The sequence below is a fragment of the Leucopleurus acutus genome, assembly GCF_964270905.1.
Source record: "Leucopleurus acutus genome assembly, chromosome: 8".
Lineage (NCBI taxonomy): Eukaryota > Metazoa > Chordata > Mammalia > Artiodactyla > Delphinidae > Leucopleurus > Leucopleurus acutus.
This window is the reverse complement of record NC_139151.1, coordinates 38,457,675-38,483,779: the sequence shown is the minus strand read 5'-3', so window position 1 is coordinate 38,483,779 and position 26,105 is coordinate 38,457,675. Positions and strand designations below refer to the sequence as shown.

The 26,105-nt window shown below is 36.5% G+C and overlaps 1 protein-coding gene across 2 annotated transcripts in view; it reads left to right on the top strand.

The window, feature by feature from the left end:
- The window catches only part of CEP57 (centrosomal protein 57), a 52,652-nt gene that overhangs the window by 19,404 nt on the left and 7,143 nt on the right, over positions 1-26,105 (top strand). For both annotated transcript variants that reach the window (XM_082845205.1, XM_082845206.1), the window contains exons 3-8: positions 8,261-8,440; positions 8,800-8,921; positions 12,285-12,401; positions 13,520-13,597; positions 16,377-16,484; positions 17,032-17,109. In XM_082845205.1, the coding sequence (XP_082701331.1) occupies positions 8,261-8,440; positions 8,800-8,921; positions 12,285-12,401; positions 13,520-13,597; positions 16,377-16,484; positions 17,032-17,109 (683 nt within the window). The remainder of the gene's footprint in view (positions 1-8,260; positions 8,441-8,799; positions 8,922-12,284; positions 12,402-13,519; positions 13,598-16,376; positions 16,485-17,031; positions 17,110-26,105) is intronic.

The following is a 26,105-nucleotide window of genomic DNA, read 5'->3' as shown; positions in this document are numbered from 1 at the left end:
CTACATACCAACTATGTGCCACACATGATATGTAGCATTGGCGTTTGAATTATGAATAATAGGTTGTCTCTTCCCTCTACGGAGTTCACATTTCAGAGATGATTAAAGTTTAAGGAAAACTCGGTATCTATCTTTGACGCTAAGTTTTCCAGAGGCAATTTGCACTCTCCTACTCAACTAACCAAAATGTATTTAATTTTGAAATGTATGTTCAGGGATACTGTGGGTAAGGAGGATAAAAATTTTAAATCTAGTGTTTGCTGTGGAAGGTCTATTTGTGAAAATAAATATGTACAGTATTTTAGTATGTCACTTTTTTCCATCTTTCAGTGTTTGAATTTGCTTCTTGTTCTAGAAATGTATTTCCCACTGTATACCTTCCCAATATATGAAGTTAAAAATCTCTCATTTTTCATTTCTACATAGAATATTTTTCACTCAAGGGAATTTCTAGGTAATGTGGTTATTTGAACATAAATGCAGCAGTGCATGACCTCATAGATGTGAGGGCAGTAGAAGGGAGAAAAAAGCAAGAGCTCACTCACATACTTTTCTAAGGAAAAACAAAAAACGTAAGATCCATCATTTCATCACCTAGAATGTTTTTAACTCAATAAAGCAGGCATGTTTGTATGAAAACTAAATATAAAGCTGAAAAACTATGCCAAATGTAACTCTTAAAGTGAAGATATAATGTACATGAACTTCCTTTCATACAGAATCTCATTTTTGACATAGAAAATGTATTCAGGGATGTGTGTGCATATGTACTTATGTGTTTATATATTTTAAAATATATATTAGCCATTTGGTAGAATAAAGTCATTTTGCATCTTTATGGTACTGGATTTATTTAATAAAAACTTAGAAAACAAAGAGCAGTTAATAAAAACTTAGCTATAAGTGATAGACATTCCCAGTCTGAACTAGCTTTGGCAAAGAATCTTTTTGGTTTACAAACATGCAAGGGAGGATTGAACAACCAAGAACAGAAAGGCAGATATACGGGTGGACTTAAAGAACATTAGAAACCAGGGACTCAAACATGACCAACACTTTCTCCCCATCTATTTTTTAAATTCTTCTTCTAGCTAGTTTCATTTTCTCTAGCCACAGAACAGCTTTTCCACATATCAGGAAACATGGCTACTAAAAGCTTGAGTTTTAAGTTGAACTAATTCTGGCTTCAGCTTTTGGGGCCAGAGTCCAAAAGTCCCAAGAAGAAAGCCATTGTCTGGGCTTCAGTTGGGTATCCCTGTGGGTCAGTCAGCTGTGGCCATATTTGTGAGAGGGTACTAAAGGAATACATCAGTTGTATTTATAGCCATGTTGAGGTAAGAGGAAATTACCAGGAAAAGACATGTATAAGCCAGACAAACAGTTCCCAAGATGTATGCTATACTTCATACAGTAAAATATAATAATAAAAATCAAGGAAATAAAATTAGAAATAATAAAATACAGTGAAAAAAATAGGGTGACATTTATCAGATGTGATGACATTGATTATGTTAAAAAGAAAAAGAAAAACTCGAGTCAGTATATGCTTTTTAAGCCAAACAGAATGACACAGATTAAAAGTAAAAAGCTGGCAAAGACATGTTAGGAACATAACAAATAAAAAGGATGATGGCAGTATTACTGTCAGAATAATTGTCATAGACAAATATCAGCAGTTTCATATGATAATAACAAATAAAACCCAGCTTTAAATTAAGAAAGGGAAATACCTAGGTGCCAGAAATAAAATGAATTTAAGGCCAAAAGCCTCAGGGACACTCTGAGGAGTCTTGGTATTAGATATAAGCCTTATTTAGGTATTGGGGTACAGAAGGGGAGAAGTTGGGATTTTAAATCTAGGTAGCAACTGGAGACAGAGCTTTAGGCCCAGGTGAAGTGGCTTCTGGAATAATGCTTCCTTTGCAAATCTAATTGGAGAAAAGGAACTGGAATCGCTCAGCCACCTGGCCTGGGAAGGAGGCCATGGTAGAAAAGTCACCTGAGGTAAATCAGCCTAGGCCTGTTCTGTGTGCTCTGTGAGGAGAATACTTGAAGACTTGAATAAATGGAGCTGTGCAATGTTCCTCAGTGGAAACTCTTAATATTGTGAATATCACTTAAAGAATGATGTGTGAGAGCTGCATTTTTTCTTCTAATAGAAGGCTTCACTCAAATAAAGGATGGCCTCACCATGTCAACTAATAACAGATTATAGAGCTATAAAAATAGGAAGTGTGGTTTGAGCCAGTTCAGAACTAGAAATCAGTGGAACAGAAAGTTCCTAGACAAGTATGTATAAGGATGGAATTCTAGAAATGTATCTACAGATTGACATGGAGAAATACTCATATTTCAATAAGTGTGATATCAGCTAGCAAAGGGATAATTTCACTAACTTATGAAAGCATAGAAAAATCCAGAAGGATTTCAACAAAATGTTTATAATCATTATACTGAGATGATAGGATTGTGGGTCTCTTGGTTTTCCTTTTCATTTCTGTTTTTTCCTAAATCCTGCTTAATGTGCATTCAGATTTTTTGCAAAAGAAAACGGTTAAGCATTACATACTTAAACTTATGGATTGCAGTACTTGGAAGGAAATTCATATAATCTTAAATACTTTCATTATCGATCAAGAAAAGAATGAAAATAATTGTAGTTAACACTGCTGTATGATATATAGGAAAGTTGTCAAGACAGTAGATCCTAAGAGTTCTTATCACAAGGAGAAATTTCTTTTTATTTTTACTGTATGAATATGAGATATAGAAGTTAACTAAACCTACTGTGTTAATTTCACAATACATATAAATCAACCCATCATGCTGGACACCTTAAACTTATACATTGATGTATGTCAAGTATTTGTCAGTGAAACTGGCAAAAGAAAACCGAAGCATTAATTTAAGTTTGTTAAAGAACCAATAGAGCTAAGACAAGTGGGAGAAAGAAGTAATGTTTGGCTTTTGTTTTGTTTTGAAATAAAAATGCTGAAGATTCCAAGGAACTTCTGAGAAAGATTCTAAAGAAATGCTAAGATTTTAAGGAAAGAACATAAATCAATTATTCATATACTTAGAAATAAGGAGAATATGATAGATGACTGTAGGACTATTAAGTTCAGTTCTCTGTTAATAAATTTGGGTGTCTTAATAAAATATTTTTAAACAGAAATGAGGGGGAGGGGGTTGACTAGAAAAAAATGCTTAAAACTATCAAAGTCTCGGTAAGGTTCTAGCCCCGAGTAGTTTTAGGGAATAAGTTTTGAGAAATGTTTAAATAAACAATCTCCATGATATATTAGCCATTTCAGAATGCAGTGAAGGAAAGCATATACTTTTGGGGTCTTTTCGTTAATCTAGCATATCCCTGCAATATCATAGTGGGTGATGTATCAAAAAACAATAGAGTGTTCCAGCCAATTGCAGTAATAACTGTAAATGCAAAAATAAAATACTAGCAAAATCATTTACTGTTAGGTACAGTTTAATGAAGGAATGCAAGAAATGTTTGCTATTACAAAGTTTAGTAAATACTCAGTGGTTCAAACAGGCAAAACAACTCAAATGGCATGTATTAATTTTCTCTTTTTCTATTACATTTTTTTTTTACATCTTTATTGGAGTATAAGTGCTTTACAATGGTGTGCTGGCTTCTGCTTTATAACAAAGTGAATCATGTATACATATACATATGTATAAATATGCGTCTCCCACCCTCCCACCCTCCCTATCCCACTCCTCCAGGCGGTCACAAAGTACCAAGCTGATCTCCCTGTGCTGTGCGGCTGCTTCCCACTAGCTATCTACCTTACGTTTGGTAGTGTATATATGTCCATGCCTCTCTCGCTTTGTTACAGCTTACCCTTCCCCCTCCCCATATCCTCAAGTCCATTCTCTAGTAGGTCTGTGTCTTTATTCCTGTCTTACCCCTAGGCTCTTCATGACATTTTTTTTTCTTAAATTCCATGTATATGTGTTAGCATACGGTATTTGTCTTTCTCTTTCTGACTTACTTCACTCTGTATGACAGACTGTAGGTCTATCCACCTCATTACAAATAGCTCAATTTCGTTTCTTTTTATGGCTGAGTAATATTCCATTGTATATATGTGCCACATCTTCTTTATCCATTCATCCGATGATGGACACTTAGTTGTTTCCATCTCCAGGCTATTGTAAATAGAGCTGCAATGAACATTTTGGTACATGACTCTTTCTGAATTATGGTTTTCTCAGGGTATATGCCCAGTAGTGGATTTGCTGGGTCATATGGTAGTTCTATTTGTAGTTTTTTAAGGAACCTCCATACTGTTCTCCATAGTGACTGTATCAATTTACATTCCCACCAACAGTGCAAGAGGGTTCCCTTTTCTCCACACCCTCTTCAGCATTTATTGTTTCTAGATTTTTTGGTGATGGCCATTCTGACTGGTGTGAGATGATATCTCATTGGTTTTGATTTGCATTTCTCTAATGATTAATGATGTTGAGCATTCTTTCATGTGTTTGTTGGCAGTCTGTATATCTTCTTTGGATAAATGTCTGTTTAGGTTTTCTGCCCATTTTTGGATTGGGTTGTTTGTTTTTTTGTTATTGAGCTGCATGTGCTGCTTGTAAATTTTGGAGATTAATCCTTTGTCAGTTGCTTCATTTGCAAGTATTTTCTCCCATTCTGAGGGTTGTCTTTTGGTCTTATGGTTTCCTTTGCTGTGCAAAACCTTTGAAGTTTCATTAGGTCCCATTTGTTTATTTTTGTTTTTATTTCCATTTCTCTAGGAGGTGGGTCAAAAAGGATCTTGCTGTGATTTATGTGATAGAGTGTTCTGCCTATGTTTTCCTCTAAGAGTTTGGTAGTTTCTGGCCTTACATTTAGGTCTTTAATCCATTTTGAGTTATTTTTGTGTATGGTGTTAGGGAGTGATCTAATCTCATACTTTTACATGTACCTGTCCAGTTTTCCCAGCACCTTTCTCCACTGTACATTCCTGCCTCCTTTATCAAAGATAAGGTGACCATATGTGCCTGGGTTTATCTCTGGGCTTTCTATCCTGTTCCATTGATCTATCTTTCTGTTTTTGTGCCAGTACCATACTGTCTTGATTACTGTAGCTTTGTAGTATAGTCTGAAGTCAGGGAGCCTGATTCCTCCAGCTCCGTTTTTCGTTCTCAAGATTGCTTTGGCTATTTGGGGTCTTTTGTGTTTCCATACAAATTGTGAAATTTTTTGTTCTAGTTCTGTGAAAAATACCAGTGGTAGTTTGATAGGGATTGCATTGAATCTGTAGATTGCTTTGGGTAGTAGAGTCATTTTCACAATGTTGATTCTTCCCATCCAGGAACATGGTATATCTCTCCATCTATTTGTATCATCTTTAATTTCTTTCATCAGTGTCTTATAATTTTCTGCATACAGGTCTTTTGTCTCCTTAGGTAGGTTTATTCCTAGATATTTTATTCTTTTTGTTCCAGTGGTAAATGGGAGTGTTTTCTTGATTTCACTTTCAGATTTTTCATCAGTAGTGTATAGGAATGCCAGAGATTTCTGTGCATTAATTTTGTATCCTGCTACTTTACCAGATTCATTGATTAGCTCTAATAGTTTTCTGGTAGCATCTTTAGGATTCTCTATGTATAGTATCATGTCATCTGCAAACAGTGACAGCTTTACTTCTTCTTTCAGATTTGGTTTCCTTTTATTTCCTTTTCTTCTCTGATTGCTGTGGCTAAAACTTCCAAAACTATGCTGAATAAGAGTGGTGAGAGTGGGCAACCTTGTCTTTTTCCTGATCTTAGTGGAAATGATTTCAGTTTTTCACCATTGAGGACGATGTTGGCTGTTGGTTTGTCATATATGGCCTTTATTATGTTGAGGAAAGTTCCCTCTATGCCTACTTTCTGCAGGGTTTTTTTCTTTTTTTTTTTTTTTTTGCCGTACGTGGGCCTCTCACTGTTGTGGCCTCTCCCGTTGCGGAGCACAGGCTCCGGACGCGCAGGCTCAGCGGCCATGGCTCACGGGCCTAGCCGCTCCGCGGCATGTGGGATCCTCCTGGACCGGGGCACGAACCTGTGTCCCCTGCATCGGCAGGCGGACTCTCAACCACTGCGCCACCAGGGAAGCCCCTCTGCAGGGTTTTTATCATAAATAGGTGTTGAATTTTGTCGAAAGCTTTCTCTGCATCTATTGAAATGATCATGTGGTTTTTCTCCTTCAGTTTGTTAATATGGTTTATCACATTGATTGATTTGCATATATTGAAGAATCCTTGCATTCCTGGAATAAACCCCACTTGATCATGGTGTATGATCCTTTTAATGTGCTGTTGGATTCTGTTTGCTAGTATTTTGTTGAGGATTTTTGCATCTATGTTCATCAGTGATATTGGCCTGTAGTTTTCCTTCTTTGTGACATCCTTGTCTGGTTTTGGTATCAAGGTGATGGTGGCCTCATAGAATGAGTTTGGGAGTGTTCCCCCCTCTGCTATATTTTGGAAGAGTTTGAGAAGGATTGGTGTTAGCTCTTCTCTAAATGTTTGATAGAATTTGCCTGTGAAGCCATCTGATCCTGGGCTTTTGTTTGTTGGAAGATTTTTAATCACAGTTCAATTTCAGTGCTTGTGATTGGTCTGTTTATATTTTCTATTTCTTCCTGATTCAGTCTTGGCAGGTTGTACCTTTCCAAGAATTTGTCCATTTCTTCCAGGTTGTCCATTTTATTGGCATAGATTTGCTTGTAGTAATCTCTCATGATCTTTTGTATTTCTGCAGTGTTAGTTGTTACTTCTCCTTTTTCATTTCTAATTCTATTGATTTGAGTCTTCTCCCTTTTTTTCTTGGTGAGTCTGGCTAATGGTTTATCAATTTTGTTTATCTTCTGAAAGAACCAGCTTTTAGTTTTATTGATCTCTGCTATCGTTTCCTTCATTTCTTTTTCATTTATTTTTAATCTGATTTTTATGATTTATTTCCTTCTGCTAACTTTGGGGTTTTTTTATTCTTCTTTCTCTAATTGCTTTAGGTGCAACATTAGGTTGTTTATTCGAGATGTTTCCTGTTTCTTAAGGTAGGATTTTATTGCTATAAACTTCCCTCTTAGAACTGCTTTTGCTGCATCCCATAGATTTTGGGTCGTCGTGTCTCCATTGTGATTTGTTTCTAGGTATTTTTTTAATTTCCTCTTTGATTTCTTCAGTGATCACTTCATTATTAAGTAGTGTATTGTTTAGCTTCCATATGTTTGTATTTTTTACAGATCTTTTTCTGTAATTGATATCTAGTCTCATAGCGTTGTGGTCGGAAAAGATACTTGATACAATGGTTAAGACTCTGCTCTCTCAATGCAGGGGGCCGGGTTAGGTGGTTAAGACTCTGCTCTCTCAATGCAGGGGGCCGGGTTCAATCCCTGGTCAGGGAACTAGATCCTGCATGCCGCAACTAAGAGCCCGCATGCCACAAGTAAAGATCCTGCATGCCACAACGAGGATCCCGTGTGCCACAGCTAAGACCGTCTGTGGCCAAATAAATAAATGTTTAAAATAAAAATAAATAAATAAAATATGAATATTCTTTGATCCAGTAAGTTAGTTTTTCAATTACTAATTGGTCACAAGGAAATAATCTTTTAAGTCTATCTGATTGCATGAGGGAATGCTCACAGTTCCATAATGCTAAGTGAAAACACTTAGATCAATTTTGATCTCAATTTATGTTACACACATAGGAAAAGATTGAAAGAAATGACCAAAATTGATAGTCATTATCTTAGGATTATCAGTTCTTTTCTTTGTTGTATTTTCCTGTGCTTTTTACAGTGAATATGTGTTATTTTATAATCAAAAGCTTTTTGAGGGGCAGAGTGCTTAGGGTTTTTTTTGAGATCAAAAAGAAATAGTCCTTTATGTGCTTGACTAATTTTAGCTCTATAATTGGATTCTGCTTGTGATCCTATTAGTAAAACAAAATATTTATAGTTAATAATGTGCCTTGGGACAGTTTATGAATTTTGTATGATTAGCTAAATATTTTTACCATTTTATAAAATCTTTGAAATGTTTTTACCATGGCATTTTTTACTTGAGTACCTAGCACATTTCAGAGACTCAAAAGATGTCTTTAAATGGAGTTTTTTAAACAATTACCATGTGATGATAATTCCCAAAGAGTGATCCTCCATCAATTTTATTTTTTATTTAGATGAGTTTATTCTTTTTCAGTGAACTTTTTCCGTATGTATTATAGTATCCATGTTTGTATTTGGCAGCTATATTTTCTGCTCTGAAGAATCTTCAAGATAAAATTCGACGTTTAGAACTTGAAAGGATTCAGGCAGAAGAAAGTGTGAAAACCTTGTCTAAAGAAACAATTGAATATAAGAAAGTACTGGATGAACAGATACAAGAAAGGGAGAATTCAAAGAATGAGGAATCAAAGCACAATCAAGGTTTGTTTAATTATGAAAGAAATGAAACACTATCAAAATAAGTATGGTAAAATCACTCTAAAAGAAATTCCACATTAGTGTTTTCTAGTGCTTAGTGTCTTCGAGCACTACAAAATTACATTTATATTTGGGAGCATTTTGTGGAACAAGTGCTGATGTCCTGTATTATATTTACTGTCAGAATTCAAGGCAGATTAGACTAACATACAGAAAGAGAATGACTTAGGTCATCTGAAAAGGCTTCTAGAGCTACTGGAAAATGTTTATTATATATACTGTAGATTCATGTTAAGCAGGTTCTTAAAACTAAAACTTCTGCGAGTGAGCTGATTTCTGCTTTTCTTATGAATTCTTTTTAGAGCTGACATCTCAGCTGTTAGCTGCAGAAAATAAATGTAATCTTTTAGAAAAACAATTGGAATACATGCGTAACATGATAAAGCATGCAGAAATGGAGAGGACATCTGTATTAGAGAAACAGGTATGTTACTTCATAGAGTCACTCTCAAGAAAAGTTAGTTATAGAGAAAATTAAGTTGATATAAAGACCTTTTTTCTCAGTGAGGACTAATGGTGCTGTTACAAGTAATCAATTCTCCGTCCATCTTAAAAGATAATAGTACCAGTAGTTCATTTTTAAAAACTGCTAGTGGAAGCTTTGAGAAAAATGTGGTTTGTTTTTCCAGCGAAGCTAAATAGAGGAGTTTCCTTTTTGGATGACCCTCACACACACTGCCATATCCTCTACACACAGCTTTAACAGCTTCTGCTTTGGAACAGTACAACAGCACAGGACTGAAATTACTTGGGATCAGTTATGGTGTCTGAAGATTTGATTGGTCTTCATTGTTATTGCTGTATTTCGTAGAGTTTTACTTAAATTGGAAAAATACTACACATTTAATTGTGTTTTCAGGTCCTGTTAACTTCTTTGTACATTATCAAAAGTATAAATAAGCATATTATGTACCTCTCTGCCTCTTGAATTTTGTTTAAAGACTCAACTCAAGTAGCACATTTCAAGGTTCTTTATACTTTGAAAGACTTTTTTACAGTTGTTATTTTAACAAAAATATTTTGCTCTGTCAAACCAGAGGTATTTTAATTTAAGTAACCTATGCATTTACGAGAGGACATCTGCAATATCAGTCTCGAATGTTTTTTTTTAAAACATACCTCCTTTTCCTATTATGAATATAGAATTTGATTTCATCATGAATACCATAGTTTCTGGGCATCTTAACTTTATTATGCAAAAGTTGAATGTTTATATGCTTAATATTTTGCTGGGTACTCTGCAGTGTGAAAGAAATTAAATGCTTTCCACCTCAGTCAGCTTTCAGTCATAGTTGGAGATATCAAAGAAATATTTGATTGCACAACAATATTTAAGAGGATGTTTCAGCAATTTTCATTTGTATTATAGGTCTCTTTACTATGCCATTGAGTTTATTTGTGACCATATTTTTTTGTTTCCAGTTGGGTCCTCTTCAGTCCACCTATTTTTGTTGTTATTTTAATGTACCATTACTTTGCTTTTTATTCCTTCATTTTATCTCTTTGAATACTATAAAAATTCCCAGTCTTAAAATCATTTTTTTTTATGAGAACTGTGTACGTATATATATATTTTTATGATGAACTCTTATTCTTTGGAGTTGTTTATCTTGGGAATTCCATACTTCTAAGTTGTGTAGGCAGCCTTATGAAATGGTTGTGGATTTGCCTTTGCTGGGGCTTGATGGGTTTCCCTGGTTCTGGTCTGCATTTATGATAATTTGTTGGCTTTGGGCTCCTGCATCGTGCAGATGGTACGTTGCCTGAAATTTATGTTACGTTCCTTGTGTATCTTATACACCAAGGCTATAGTCTTGCCTCGTGTAATATTTGGCTTCAGTATTACTTGCTTTTGATTTATCTTTTTTGCATCTGAAGAGTTCCCTTTCTTCAAACTTGCTATGCAATTATTATTATTTCTGTGTTTTCTCTGACACTTTTATGTGATGGATGGGGTTGGGAAAGGGATGGTGAGTTAAATCTGATTGGAAATGGCAAAACGTTACGTACAGTAATACGCAGTTCTCTTCATTGGCATATTTCTGTTCTCGGGTTAGAAAGCATCTGTAAGACAACCATGAGATGTCTTGACTAATATTGATATAGTTGTTAGACAAATATATATATATATATATGTATGTCTTTGAATTAAGCCCTGTTTTCATCAGTAAAGTTTGATTAGCCCATTTTATGAGTGGTTCCAATATTGGAAGTGAAGTGTGATTTGTGCCAACATTTAACTCAATGTATTATTTCAAGGGCAGTAACTATCCGCTAAGGTAGGTAGGAGGAAATTAGTAGTTCACACAAATTCCTGAGAAATTTATTGGTTTGTATTACTTTGTCATATTCAAATTTCTGTTAGTATGCTACCTATTGCTATAGACTTGTATATGAAGATACACTGTTTACAAGTTCACGTGCTTAATGTTTTGCTTTTTACCAGTAGACCTCAGTTTGGCATACTTCCACTTCTTATCCTAGTTTAATGGTTTATCCTGTGGCTGTCAGTCCTTAAATCTGATAGGTGGCAGTCTTTTCAAATCCTTGACCCTAAGCCTGAAAAAAAAAAAAAAAATGATGGATGTTTTGCGTAGAATTCAGAGGAAGTGTAAATGTTACGTACCAAAACTGTGATTATTGCCTTAATTAAGAGATTAACTATGTTAGAGAACCAGACTAATTACAACTATTTGTGTGTAGCCTATATGTCTAGTAAATACCTTCATTTAGAGCGTATTAACAAGTCTTAGTATAGAGAACCAAATGTTATAATAGTATATAATAAGAACAAGATTTCTCTTGTATTTGTTAATTTTCCTCTGGTTTCATCTTAATATTGTTTTCCTGGAATTCCTCTGTAGTACCTAAGTAGTTGTATGAAAAGCCAGACAACATCCCTAGTACTTATTTTACTTGTAACTGGAAGTTTGTACTTTTTAATTTTTATTTTATATTGGAATGTGGTTGATTGACAATGTTGTGTTAGTTTCAGGTGTACAGCAGAGTGATTCAGTTATACATATACATGTATCCATTCTTTTTAAAATTATTTTCCCATTTAGGTTATTATAGAATATTTAGCAGAGTTTCATATGCTATACAGTGGGTCCTTGTTGGTGATCAATTCTAAATATAGAAGTGTGTACATGTCAATCCCAAACTCCCAATTAATCTGTCCCCCTCACCTTTCCCCTTTGGTGACCATAAGTTTGTTTTCTAAGTCTGTGAGTCTGAAGAAACTTAGTATTTTTTTGATTTTTCAAAGGACTGACTTGTAAAAGTCAGTTTTACAATTGTCATGGTCATAGCCTACCTTTTCTCAAGTAAAGCTGGTTAGTCTCATTTTAGGTTATTGGGTTTTTTGCCTGGTTACGTTTCAAGGTTTTATATGGTGAAGGAATCTCAGATTCCTTTTAATTTTTTCAGGGAATTTAGATTACTTTTGATTAAGACCTGTAGATCAGATACTTAGGATAGAAACGTCATGAATGAAAAACTATTCATAGGAACACCTTTCTAAAAGTATTATTTTCACTTGTCCAACAAGTATTTATAGCTACTCCACTAGGCAAGTGGAGACCACAAAAATCAGAGACTACTGTGATTGTGTTTTATAGTCTTGTAGTATAATAACATATATGTAAGTATAAAATAGTACACTAAAAATATAAGAACTTTGAATAATCAAAAATAAATAAAAGCCAGACAAGTAGCATAGTACTCTCAGTGTTAGTTTTTCAGTTTTTTGTCAAATTATTATGCTGTATTTAATATTGTTTCCCAGGTTTCCCTAGAAAGAGAACGACAACATGATCAAACGCATGTTCAAAACCAACTTGAAAAATTGGATCTTCTTGAACAGGAGTATAACAAGCTTACCACAATGCAGGCCCTTGCAGAAGTCAGTGAGAATCTTTTATACTCTTCAATGCATAATATTGGTTCTTATGTAAAATTGGATATTTTATAGGAAAAAAAGTGACCTTGTAGCAAAGAAACATATGGGAATTTTTTTAAAGGAAGAAATGTAAATTTGGAGAGAAAGTTCACATTTTATCATCTTAGTGTACATAAGGAAGGAGTTCGTTTTGAAAATGTTGAAAGATGAAGTGTTTTTGAGTATCCTTAAGGCTTGTATCACTTCGTTTTTGTTCTCTGAACTAATTTTAGTTTTTCGTTTTTTTTTTTTTTAATTTTTATTTATTTTTGGCTGCATTGGGTCTTTGTTGCTGTGCGCGGGCTTTCTCTAGTTGTGGTGAGCGGGGGCTACTCTTCCTTGTGGTGCACGGGCTTCTCATTGCAGTGTCTTTTCTTGTTGCAGAGCATGTGCGCTAGGCACGCGGGCTTCAGTAGCTACAGCACACAGACTCAGTAGTTGCAGCACGTGGGCCCTAGAGCACACGGGCTTCAGTAGTTGTGGCGTGTGGGCTCAGTAGTTGTGGCTCGCAGGCTCTAGAGCTCAGGCTCAGCAGTTGTGACGCATGGGCCTAGTTCCTCCGCAGCATGTGGGATCTTCCCAGACCAGGGATCAAACCCATGTCCCCTGCCTTGGCAGGTGTATTCCCAACCACTGCGCCACCAGGGAAGTCCTAATTTTAGTCTTAATTGATTCATTTGGGAAGTATTTAATACCACTGAGACTATAAAGTTTCAGATTCAGCTTCCGTGTAGCCCAGGGGTCCCCAACTGATGAGGAACTGGGCCACACAGCAGATGAGTGGTGGGTGAGTGAGCAAAGCATCATCTGCTGCTCCCCCATGGCTCACATTACTGCCTGAACCATCCCCCCCCAACCTCATCCGTAGAAAAATTTTCTTCCATGAGAAACCGGTCCCCAGTGCCAAAAAGGTTGGGGACCGCTGATGTAGCCTATATGACTTCATACAGAGGCTGTGTTCTTTGCCCGTGAATTTTACCCATAATTCTGTGGAATTGCAAAGGAGAGTCATGGATAAAAATTTTACAAATAGACACTGAAACTCTTTTCACTATTATCACTTTTAATATTTTTATCACTAGAAGAAAATGCAAGAGTTAGAAGCAAAACTCCATCAAGAAGAACAGGAAAGGAAACGTATGCAAGCTAAGGCAGCCCAGGTAAGTTGAAATGTGAGCAGGTAGGCTCCTCACATTTCATGCTACTCTTTATATATAAATAGATGTAGATGTGCGCTGCTTTGATTATTTATAATTTGGAATGATCCAATATATAAATTGGCAGGCTTAGCTTAATATGGAAAACTATAAACATATTTTTACAGACAGAAAGTAAAAGCTGAGCAATTCTTTAGGGTTTTTTAAATTGTGGGCTTTCTATCAGCTTTATTTTTTTTTAAATCAATAGACTAAAAAATATCAGCGACTGTATACATAATATAATATGTAATCATCTAAAACTTTTCACATTAGTCACTATTGGAAATGTTTGAAAGCCTCATTCAGTATCCTGCTTGTAAGTGCTTCCCTTTTTTGGTGGCCTCGAGACACCAGGACAGTAGCTGAGGTAGTGGGCTACACAACAGGTGGTGACCCATACTAATTTACAAAAGCCACCATATAAGGAAAATGAGCTCTCCTCATTTCTAGCCTTGAATTTTTATCCCATGCAGTGGCCACCAGGTAGAACAGGTGAGGCAGTGTGAATTCACAGAATCATTGAGTTTATATATACCAACTAGAACTGCATTTCTAGAAGATATAGCAACATTTCTATATCCAACAAATCTTACAGGCTAAATAAAATACTTCTGTTTATAACTGAAGACTCTCCCCATGTGAGCTTATTAATTCAAATACCTCTTGTTTATTGCCCCTCCCCTTCCAAAGTCTTTAAGTTTTATAACATTTACATGTATCTTTTCTCATAATATTAACACAAAAAGCAGGTCCTGATTCCAAAACAATTAGGAGAGGAGGCTCTGCAGTTCAGGTTGTGGCCAGATGCCAACGGTGTCCTGGGCTCACTTCATAAATGTGCTTGCAGGACTATAAACATCTATTATCTCATCTTTGTTATCTTGTCTATTTTTTCCAGTGCTTCCCAGAATTCATTGACTTAACATATTCTCTTTCTATTAAACGCGATATATTTTCTTTCTCAAATATTTACCTTCTGATCAATTCGTATGTACTTTTTACCTCTCTGTGCTTTCTGAGTTACATAGTCATGTGGCTTTATTTTTGACCACCAACAAATTTTGAAATTACTTGATTTCTCTCCCCATTCCACTTTTTAGGGTAGGTAGGCCACTTTACTGTGCCTTTGTTTCCTCACTCATAACATGCAAACTTTAAAGTTACGCTTTATATACACTGTGGTGGTGAGTTCTACTATACATGGAATACAGAATTAACAAGTTCATTATTTTATGAATTTAAAAAATTATTTTGTGGTAGTTTTATTTTGTATTTAGCAGGCAAAATGTTGGGACAAATCAGTTATTACTGATAATATATCAGTAAAGGTTTTGAGTTCTGAGTTCTGATAGTGAACACTGTTGTGGTAGAACAGGGGCCGGGGTTGATACATGGTTCCAAGTCTAACCATAATTTGTGTAGTCCTGGGCGAGATATGTAACCATTCAGAGCTTGGGATTTTACCACTGATACTGGTCTTTATTTTACATTTTCTTAATGTTGGAGAGTTCCAACAAGAGAAAATATAATGAAAGCACTTACAAATGTTAAAACTCTGCCACACAAATATATGACAGCTACTGGGAAGAACTTAGGAAGTTAAAATAGTTCACATTTTTTTTGTTTTGTATACTCTTCAAACTCATTGGCTTCATAGGTCTTCCAGAGTACTGATTTCATGTTCATGGAATTATGTCCATTCAGTTTACTATGTATAAAGCATCGTTAGATGTGTGGGAATGTAGACACTCCTGAGAGTAGGAATCCCTGTGTTCCTTTGTCACTGAATAAATTCTATCCCTAAAGAATGCAGTCATTGTGGGAAGCATTAGTAATGATCTCAGGATTTCTTTTAACTAATCCATTGGTTCTGAGTGTTTGAGCTCCATCATAATTTCCTGAAGAACTTTAAAATACTTTTAAAATATAAATTTCCTCAGCCTGGAATGTTTAAAATCATGACGTCTGGAGAGGCACCTAACAATCTGAATTTTCTCATAAACTCCAGACAATTTTGATACATAGGCAGGTTTGAAAACCACTATTCTAGACAAATACACATGAACACACACACACACGAACACACACATACCTGTGTATATGTATGTAATTATATTTTTTAAGGAAAGTTGAAAACAGCAGTCCTTGTTTGAAATCCTTAGTAATTGTTTATGGAATTTCTACCATATTAAATTAATGTAGTTACTAAGCTTCTAGAGAAAAGGGCTTGATAACATTCTCTGATATACCTCCCAGTTGTTTTGGACATAGATTTCCAGTTCCTTTTTCTTACATTGTTAAGTGTATGAGTTTTTAAAAGAGGAAGAAATTGTACTTTGTTCTCCAGCTGCTTTGTATCTAACGCTGTTGTATATGCTGTGCGTGACAAGAAGAAAATGTTGAAACATTGGTTTGGAGTTAGAAATACTGCCTTTAACTCATTAGATATAATTTAAGGACCAACCTCAAATAAGGAGCTAAACGTTTCCAGGCTAAGTGAAAGGACAAATTATAGGACAGCACTTTAAGTAAATTGAGAGAGTGGTATTGATTTAAAATATTGGATAAATGTTGACGGATTGATTCCAGATATAGCTACACAGCTATGATGGGTTTTTCATTCTATACTATACGATACTACTGTAGGTTTTTTTAACAGGCCTTTACATGGCAGATCTCAAATTTGAATCATAGCTTTTATTTCTACAGTATTAACTTTAGGCTCTCATATTTTTCCTAGTTGCAGATTGGTCTAGAAAGAAATAGACTTATCTTTGAAGATAAGGCAACTTCATGTGTTCCCAGTGCAAAAAGAATTAAAAAAAAGAAGTCAAAACCACCAGAAAAGGTATGAAAAAATAACCATTAAGTCAAAGTGCTGGTTATTACTTGGCGTAGTTTATGTGAAAACACTTATAAACCATGTGGTACTTCAACCTTGGATGAGTAAATCTCTTTCATTCTCAGTTTCTTCATTGGGAAAATGGGGATAAGTAATACCTACTTCTAAATTTTCACCCTGACAGTGAGATAATATATATGAAAGTGTTAGAACTACACAGCACTGCACAAATGTTAGTTATTGTTCAGTATCACATTATCTTTTGCACTTAAAAGTTTGTGTATATACACATGCACGCGTGCGCGTGCACACACACACAGTTTCTCTACTGAGACTGTAACTGATGTTTTGTCAGGAACTGTTTTTTCTTTCCTAGCCTTTCCTAGGCTAGGATATGTGGTGACGAGCATTATTAGGAACTCCAGACCATAATGCCTATAGAGATCAAACAAGCAGTAGCCCAGCAGTAAGCTGAAGTTTCAGGTTAGTCCTATATGGCCAGCTTTTATCATCATGTGAGTAAAATTGCTCTTCTTTTTTCTTTTCCATGCAGAAAGGTTCTAGGAACTATTTTGCCGCACAACCACATTATAGATTATGCTTGGGTGATATGCCATTTGTAGCTGGAAAGGTGAGTTGGTCGAACTCTGGCTTTTTTTGTACAACTTAGGTCTTTGAATTAAATCCACTCATCTGCCTGTATACCTATAAACGGCGGAAATATTTTTCTGCTTTTTTACCAGTTGGATCATAGTGATGTGAGAATGAGATGAAGGAAAGTTTTATGGGACTGAGGGAGCAGGGAGGAGCCTGGGGGGACACTTTAAAGCAGGTAGAGTCTATGCAGAAGGGAACTTAGGAGCAAAAGCAGAGACTCTGGTTTGCAGAAGGTGTGGTTGCAGATAGGAAATAGTATATTTGTAGCACTGGATTTTTAGGATCAGCCCTGTTGATTTATATTTAGATATAAATAGATATTTAAATGAAAAGAAGTCACATCCTCTTTGTCCTCACATGCTTATTACGTATAGGATTCATTCTCCAAGAAGCAGTCATACATAGACTTGAATCTTAAGTTCCTTTAGTGCTTAAAAATGTGGAGATGATAGTTTTATCAAATATCAGCAAGTACTGGGTGATTTCTAAGAAGTGCTTAACATTGTGTTAGTTTATACCACTTTTTCATTAATGTTTGTGTTGCTGGTTATAGATGCCTTGAGTATCCAACTAGATTGTGAATTTGAGAAGCTTGAGGAGTAAATTTTAATTTTAGGTATTTATTTGTTTTTGTTTTTGTTTTTTGCGGTACGCGGGCCTCTCACTGTTGTGGCCTCTCCCGTTGCGGAGCACAGGCTCCGGACGCGCAGGCTCAGCGGCCATGGCTCACGGGCCCAGCCGCTCCGCGGCATGTGGAATCTTCCCGGACCGGGGCACGAACCCATGTCCCCTGCATCGGCAGGCGGACTCTCAACCATTGCGCCACCAGGGAAGCCCTATTTGTTTATTTTAACCCCACAGTAAATCCTCAGTGAAAGCTTAGGGAATGAACTATTTCCTAGCTTTTCCACTTGCCCTTTGTAGATGCGTGCGGCCAAATCACTTTTAAAAAGTTTTGTCGTTGGCTTTCCTTTACCCTAAATTTAACCTCTTCTTAGATTGCAGACCATCTTTTGACCTACCAAGGTCAAAAGGTTCATCTTTGAACCTTTGTTCCTAACCAAGGTTCTTCTACTTTGCCACAGAATCTTTGATTTGGGCTGGAAAGTTTCTCAAAGGATGACCAGCTGCATCAGAATCATTGACTATGCATCTGAAAAAGCAGATTACGAGGCCCCACCACAGTTCTGCTAAATCAGAATTTTCTGGGTGTGGGACCTAGAAAGTATAGTCAGTTGTTCCCGAGTCTCAATCTAATGTTCATTTAGATTTGGGACCCACTTAGTACAGTTCCCTGTCCAATGTTTTCGTTATGTAAGCATCCAGAATAATGGTCATGTACTCTGTCCAAATACATCTACTGATGAGACCTCATTACACCCTCAAACAGCCCTTCACAGTTCTAGACAGCTTTATTTGAAAGTTCTTAAGTGAGATGAAATCTGTCACTATAAATTCTACTCATTGGTATTTTTTTCTGTTCTCAGGGATCCACATAGACCAAATGAACCCTTAACTATAGGAAAATTTTAAAACTTTAGAAAATAGCTGTATCTTTTTTTAAACCTTATATTGATAATAGATTAAGGGGGTTTTTTTGTTTTTGTTTTAACTAACTAGTTTTTGGCTGTGTTGTATCTTAGTTGCAGCATGTGGGATTTTTGTTGAGGCATGCAGGATCTTGTTGCGGTGCAAAGGCTCTTCATTGCAGTGTGCGGGCTTCACTCTAATTGTGGTGTGCCGGTTTTCTCTTCTCTAGTTGCAACACGCAGGCTCCAGAGCATGTGGGCTCTGTAGTTTGCGGCCCGTGGGCTCTCTAGTTGAGGCGCCCGGGCTCAGTAGTTGTGGCACACAGGCTTAGTTGCCCCACAGCATGTGGAATCTTTGTTCCCAGACCAGGGATCGAACCTGCGTCCCCTGCATTGGAAGGCGGATTCTTTACCACTGGACCACCAGGGAAGTCCCAGATAACTGTATCTTTATTCTCATCTCCTTATTCTAGGTTATAAATAATTCTTTTTCTTCAGCTATTCATCATAAGATACACTTCATGAGTTTTTTTTTTTGTTTTTTTTTTGTTTTTTTTTTGCGGTATGCGGTCCTCTCACTGTTGTGGCCTCTCCCGTTGCAGAGCATAGGCTCTGGACGCGCAGGCTCAGCAGCCATGGCTCATGGGCTCAGCTGCTCCGCAGCGTGTGGGATCTTCCCGGACCGGGGCACAAACCCGTGTCCCCCACATCGGCAGGCGGACTCTCAACCACTGTGCCACCAGGGAAGCCCTTTATGAGTTTCTTAACCATCTCCTCACTCCCTTCCTGAATCGAATATAGTCCTCTAAATGTGGTGTGTCTAGCACAGGATAGAGAGTCTTGGTCATGTTCTGGTTAGTCTGTTAACTCAGCCTAGTATCACATTAATGTTATGGGGAAGCCACAGCATCCCTTTCACTCATTAATTCTAGAGTCATCTGAAGTAACAGGTCTTCTACTTAGTCTTAGCATCAGCCTATCTAGGTCCTATACTTGTGGAGTTGATTTTTTTATACAGAATTTTTAATCAAATGGAGCACTACAGGAATTGATTCACCCTATCCCACATTAGATTAGAATCTAGTTCAGTTTTCTGTTATGTATGTGTTATCCCCAAACTTAATTTGCCTATCTTTGGTAATTCTCACTGAAGTCATTAATACTTGAACAGGACAGGTTCAAACATAGGGCTTTTCAGCCTGAGGTCTTCTTTTGAAGTTGTAATTTGTACTTTTTGTGAAATATTCAAACAGCTAAAAATGTGCTGTCATCTGAGCGTTTCCCAAACTTATCTGTTGTGGAGGACCAGTTTTTATTTTTATTTATAGAGTCATAAACCAGTACATTTGTAAAGTGAAATAAAGGTGAATTACTAGAAAAAATGAAATTTAAAAGACAAAATACACGTTCCAATTTTTTTAATTACTAGATTCAAGACATAAAATTTCCTTAATAAATAGAGTCGGAAAAATAACAGGAAAAATAACTTCAAGATTCTTTTAGCTCTTCTAGTTCCTTTGCCTTTCCATGTGAATTTTAGAAAAAACTTCTCTACCAAAGAAAAGGTCTTGCTGGAATTTTGATAGGAACTGTATTAATTTGGGAGGATTGACATCCTTGTTGAGTCTTTCAGCCCATGAGAATGGTACATCTCATACTTATTTAGATCTTTGATTTCTTTCATTAGGATTTTCATCATACTAGTCCCATTCCTGTTTTATCAGATTTATATACAAATTTTTTTGAGCAATTGTAAATTGTGTTGTTTTAATTTCAGCTTCTACATGATCATTTTATTATATTTGAGTTTTTTTTTTTAACATCTTTATTGGAGTATAATTGCTTTACAATGGTATGTTAGTTTCAGCTTCACAACAAAATGAATCAGTTACATATATACATATATTCCCATATCTCCTCCCGCTTGCGTCTCCCTCCCTCCCACCCTCCCTATCCCACCCCTCCAGGCGGTCACAAAGCACCGAGCTGATCTCCCTGTGCTATGCGGCTGCTTCCCACTAGCTATCTACCTTACGTTTGGTGTTTGGTAGTGTATATATGTCCGTGCCTCTTTATCGCTTTGTCACCGTTTACCCTTCCCCCTCCCCATAGCCTCAAGTCCATTCTCTAGTAAGTCTGTGTCTTTATTCCTGTTTCACCCCTAGGTTTTTCATGACATTTTTTTTTTTTTAAATTCCATATATATGTGTTAGCATACGGTATTTGTCTTTTTCTTTCTGACTTACTTCACTCTGTATGACAGACTCTAGGTCTATCCACCTCATTACAAATAGCTCAATTTCGTCTCTTTTTATGGCTGAGTAATATTCCATTGTATATATGTGCCACATCTTCTTTATCCATTCATCCGATGATGGACACTTAGGTTGTTTCCATCTCCGGGCTATTGTAAATAGAGCTGCAATGAACATTTTGGTACATGACTCTTTTTGAATTATGGTTTTCTCAGGGTATATGCCCAGTAGTGGGATTGCTGGGTCATATGGTAGTTCTATTTGTAGCTTTTTAAGGAACCTCCATACTGTTCTCCACAGTGGCTGTATCAATTTACATTCCCACCAACAGTGTAAGAGGGTTCCCTTTTCTCCACACCCTCTCCAGCATTTATTGTTTCTAGATTTTTTGATGATGGCCATTCTGACTGGTGTGAGATGATATCTCATTGTAGTTTTGATTTGCATTTCTCTAATGATTAGTGATGTTGAGCATTCTTTCATGTGTTTGTTGGCACTCTGTATATCTTCTTTGGAGAAATGTCTATTTAGGTCTTCTGCCCATTTTTGGATTGGGTTGTTTGTTTTTCTGTTATTAAGCTGCATGAGCTGCTTATAAATTTTGGAGATTAATCCTTTGTCAGTTGCTTCATTTGCAAATATTTTCTCCCATTCTGAGGGTTGTCTTTTGGTCTTCTTTATGGTTTCCTTTGCTGCGCAAAAGCTTTTAAGTTTCATTAGGTCCCATTTGTTTACTTTTGTTTTTATTTCCATTTCTCTAGGAGGTGGGTCAAAAAGGACCTTGCTGTGATTTATGTCATAGAGTGTTCTGCCTATGTTTTCCTCTAAGAGTTTGATAGTTTCTGGCCTTACATTTAGGTCTTTAATCCATTTTGAGCTTATTTTTGTGTATGGTGTTAGGGAGTGATCTAATCTCATACTTTTACATGTAGCTGTCCAGTTATCCCAGCACCACTTATTGAATAGGCTGTCCTTTCTCCACTGTATATTTCTGCCTCCTTTGTCAAAGATAAGGTGACCATATGTGCGTGGGTTTATCTCTGGGCTTTCTATCCTGTTCCATTGATCTATCTTTCTGTTTTTGTGCCAGTACCATACCATCTTGATAACTGTAGCTTTGTAGTATAGTCTGAAGTCAGGGAGCCTGATTCCTCCAGTTCCTTCTTTCGTTCTCAAGATTGCTTTGGCTATTCGGGGTCTTTTGTGTTTCCATACAAATTGCAAAATTTTTTGTTCTAGTTCTGTGAAAAATGCCAGTGGTAGTTTGATAGGGATTGCATTGAATCTGTAGATTGCTTTGGGTAATAGAGTCATTTTCACAATGTTGATTCTTCCAATCCAAGAACATGGTATATCTCTCCATCTCTTTGTATCATCTTTAATTTCTTTCATCAGTGTCTTATAATTTTCTGCATACAGATCTTTTGTCTCCTTAGGTAGGTTTATTCCTAGATATTTTATTCTTTTTGTTGCAATGGTAAATGGGAGTGTTTTCTTGATTTCACTTTCAGATTTTTCATCATTAGTATATAGGAATGCCAGAGATTTCTGTGCATTAATTTTGTATCCTGCCACTTTACCAAATTCATTGATTAGCTCTAGTAGTTTTCTGGTAGCATCTTTAGGGTTCTCTATGTATAGGATCATGTCATCTGCAAACAGTGACAGCTTTACTTCTTCTTTTCCAATTTGGATTCCTTTTATTTCCTTTTCTTCTCTGATTGCTGTGGCTAAAACTTCCAAAACTATGTTGAATAAGAGTGGTGAGAGTGGGCAACCTTGTCTTGTTCCTGATCTTAGTGGAAATGCTTTCAGTTTTTCACCATTGAGGATGATGTTTGCTGTGGGCTTGTCATATATGGCCTTTATTATGTTGAGGAAAGTTCCCTCTATGCCTACTTTCTGCAGGGTTTTTATCATAAATGGGTGTTGAATTTTGTCAAAAGCTTTCTCTGCATCTATTGAGATGATCATATGGTTTTTCTCCTTCAGTTTGTTAATATGGTTTATCACATTGATAGATTTGCGTATATTGAAGAATCCTTGCATTCCTGGAATAAACCCCACTTGATCATGGTGTATGATCCTTTTAATGTGCTGTTGGATTCTGTTTGCTAGTATTTTGTTGAGGATTTTTGCATCTATGTGCATCAGTGATATTGGCCTGTAGTTTTCTTTCTTTGTGACATCCTTGTCTGGTTTTGGTATCAAGGTGATGGTGGCCCCGTAGAAGGAGTTTGGGAGTGTTCCTCCCTCTGCTATATTTTGGAAGAGTTTGAGAAGGATAGGTGTTAGCTCTTCTCTAAATGTTTGATAGAATTCGCCTGTGAAGCCATTTGGTCCTGGGCTTTTCTTTGTTGGAAGATTTTTAATCACAGTTTCAATTTCAGTGCTTGTGATTGGTCTGTTTATATTTTCTATTTCTTCCTGATTCAGTCTTGGCAGGTTGTGCATTTCTAAGAATTTGTCCATTTCTTCCAGATTGTCCATTTTATTGGCATAGAGTTGCTTGTAGTAATCTCTCATGATCTCTTTTATTTCTGCAGTGTCAGTTGTTACCTCTCCTTTTTCATTTCTAATTCTATTGATTTGAGTCTTCTCCCTTTTTTCTTGATCAGTCTGGCTAGTGGTTTATCTATTTTGTTTATCTTCTCAAAGAACCAGCTTTTAGTTTTATTGATCTTTGCTATTGTTTCCTTCATTTCTTTTTCATTTATTTCTGATCTGATTTTTATAATTTCTTTCCTTCTGCTAGCTTTGGGGTTTTTTTGTTCTTCTTTCTCTAATTGCTTGAGGTGCCAGGTTAGGTTGGGTTGTTTATTCGAGATGTTTCCTGCTTCTTAAGGTGGGCTTGTATTGCTATAAACTTCCCCCTTAGAACTGCTTTTGCTGCATCCCACAGGTTTTGGGTCGTTGTGTCTCCATTGTCATTTGTTTCTAGGTATTTTTTGATTTCCTCTTTGATTTCTTCAGTGATCACTTCACTATTAAGTAGTGTATTGTTTAGCCTCCATGTGTTTGTATTTTTTACAGATCTTTTCCTGTAATTGATATCTAGTCTCATGATGTTGTGGTCAGAAAAGATACATGATACAATTTCAATTTTCTTAAATTTACCAAGGCTTGATTTGTGACCCAAGATATGATCTATCCTGGAGAATGTTCCATGAGCACTTGAGAAAAATGTGTATTCTGTTGTTTTTGGATGGAATGTCCTATAAATATCAATTACCTCCATCTCGTTTAATGTATCATTTAAAGCTTGTGTTTCCTTATTTATTTTCATTTTGGATGATCTGTCCATGGGTGAAAGTGGGGTGTTAAAGTCCCCTACTATGAATGTGTTACTGTCGATTTCCCCTTTTATGGTTGTCAGTATTTGCCTTATGTATTGAGGTGCACCTGTGTTGGGTGCATAAATATTTACAATTGTTATATCTTCCTCTTGGATTGATCCCTTGATCATTATGTAGTGTCCTTCTTTGTCTCTTCTAATAGTCTTTGTTTTAAAGTCTATTTTGTCTGATATGAGAATTGCTACTCCAGCTTTCTTTTGGTTTCCATTTGCATGAAATACCTTTTTCCATCCCCTTACTTTCAGTCTGTATGTGTCTCTAGGTCTGAAGTGGGTCTCTTGTAGACAGTAAATATATGGGTCTTGTTTTTGTATCCATTCAGCCAATCTGTGTCTTTTGGTGGGAGCATTTAGTCCATTTACATTTAAGGTAATTATCGATATGTGTGTTCCTATTCCCATTTTCTTAATTGTTTTGGGTTCGTTATTGTAGGTCCTTTCCTTCTTTTGTGTTTCTTGCCTAGAGAAGTTCCTTTAGCAGTTGTTGTAGAGCTGGTTTGGTGGTGCTGAACTCTCTCAGCTTTTGCTTGTCTGTAAAGGTTTTAATTTCTCCATCAAATCTGAATGAGATCCTTGCTGGGTAGAGTAATCTTGGTTGCAGGTTTTTCTCCTTCAACACTTTCAATATGTCCTGCCACTCCCTTCTGGCTTGCAGAGTTTCTGCTGAAAGATCAGCTGTTAACCTTATGGGGATTCCCTTGTGTGTTATTTGTTGTTTTTCCCTTGCTGCTTTTAATATGTTTTCTTTGTATTTAATTTTTGACAGTTTGATTAATATGTGTCTTGGCGTATTTCTCCTTGGATTTATCCTGTATGGGACTCTCTGTGCTTCCTGGACTTGATTAACTATTTCATTTCCCATATTGGGGAAGTTTTCAACTATAATCTCTTCAAATATTTTCTCAGTCCCTTTCTTTTTCTCTTCTTCTGGAACCCCTATAATTCGAATGTTGGTGCATTTAATGTTGTCACAGAGGTCTCTGAGACTGTCCTCAGTTCTTTTCATTCTTTTTTCTTTATTGTGCTCTGCAGTAGTTATTTCCACTATTTTATCTTCCAGGTCACTTATCTGTTCTTCTGCCTCAGTTATTCTGCTATTGATCCTATCTAGAGTACTTTTAATTTCATTTATTGTGTTGTTCATCGTTGCTTGTTTCATCTTTAGTTCTTCTAGGTCCTTGTTAACTGATTCTTGCAATTTGTCCATTCTATTGTCCATTCTATCTCCAAGATTTCGGATCAACCTTACTATCATTCTGAATTCTTTTTCAGGTAGACTGCCTATTTCCTCTTCATTTGTTAGGTCTGGTGGGTTTTTATCTTGCTCCTTCATCTGCTGTGTGTTTTTCTGTCTTTTCATTTTGCTTATCTTACTGTGTTTGGGGTCTCCTTTTTTGCAGACTGAAGGTTTGTAGTTCCTGTTGTTTTTTGTGTCTGTCCCCAGTGGCTAAGGTTGGTTCAGTGGGTTGTGTAGGCTTCCTGGTGGAGGGTACTAGTGCCTGTGTTCTGGTGGATGAGGCTGGATCTTGTCTTTCTGGTGGGCAGGTCCACGTCTGGTGGTGTGTTTTGGGGTGTCTGTAGACTTATTATGATTTTGGGCAGCCTCTCTGCTAATGAGTGGGGTTGTGTTCCTGTCTTGCTAGTTGTTTGGCATAGGATGTCCAGCACTGTAGCTTGCTGGTCGTTGAGTGAAGCTGGGTGCTGGCGTTGAGATGGAGATCTCTCTGAGATTTTTGCTGTTTGATATTATGTGCAGCTGGGAGGCCTCTTGTGGACCAATGTCCTGAAGTTGGCTCTCCCACCTCAGAGGCACAGCACTGACTCCTGGCTG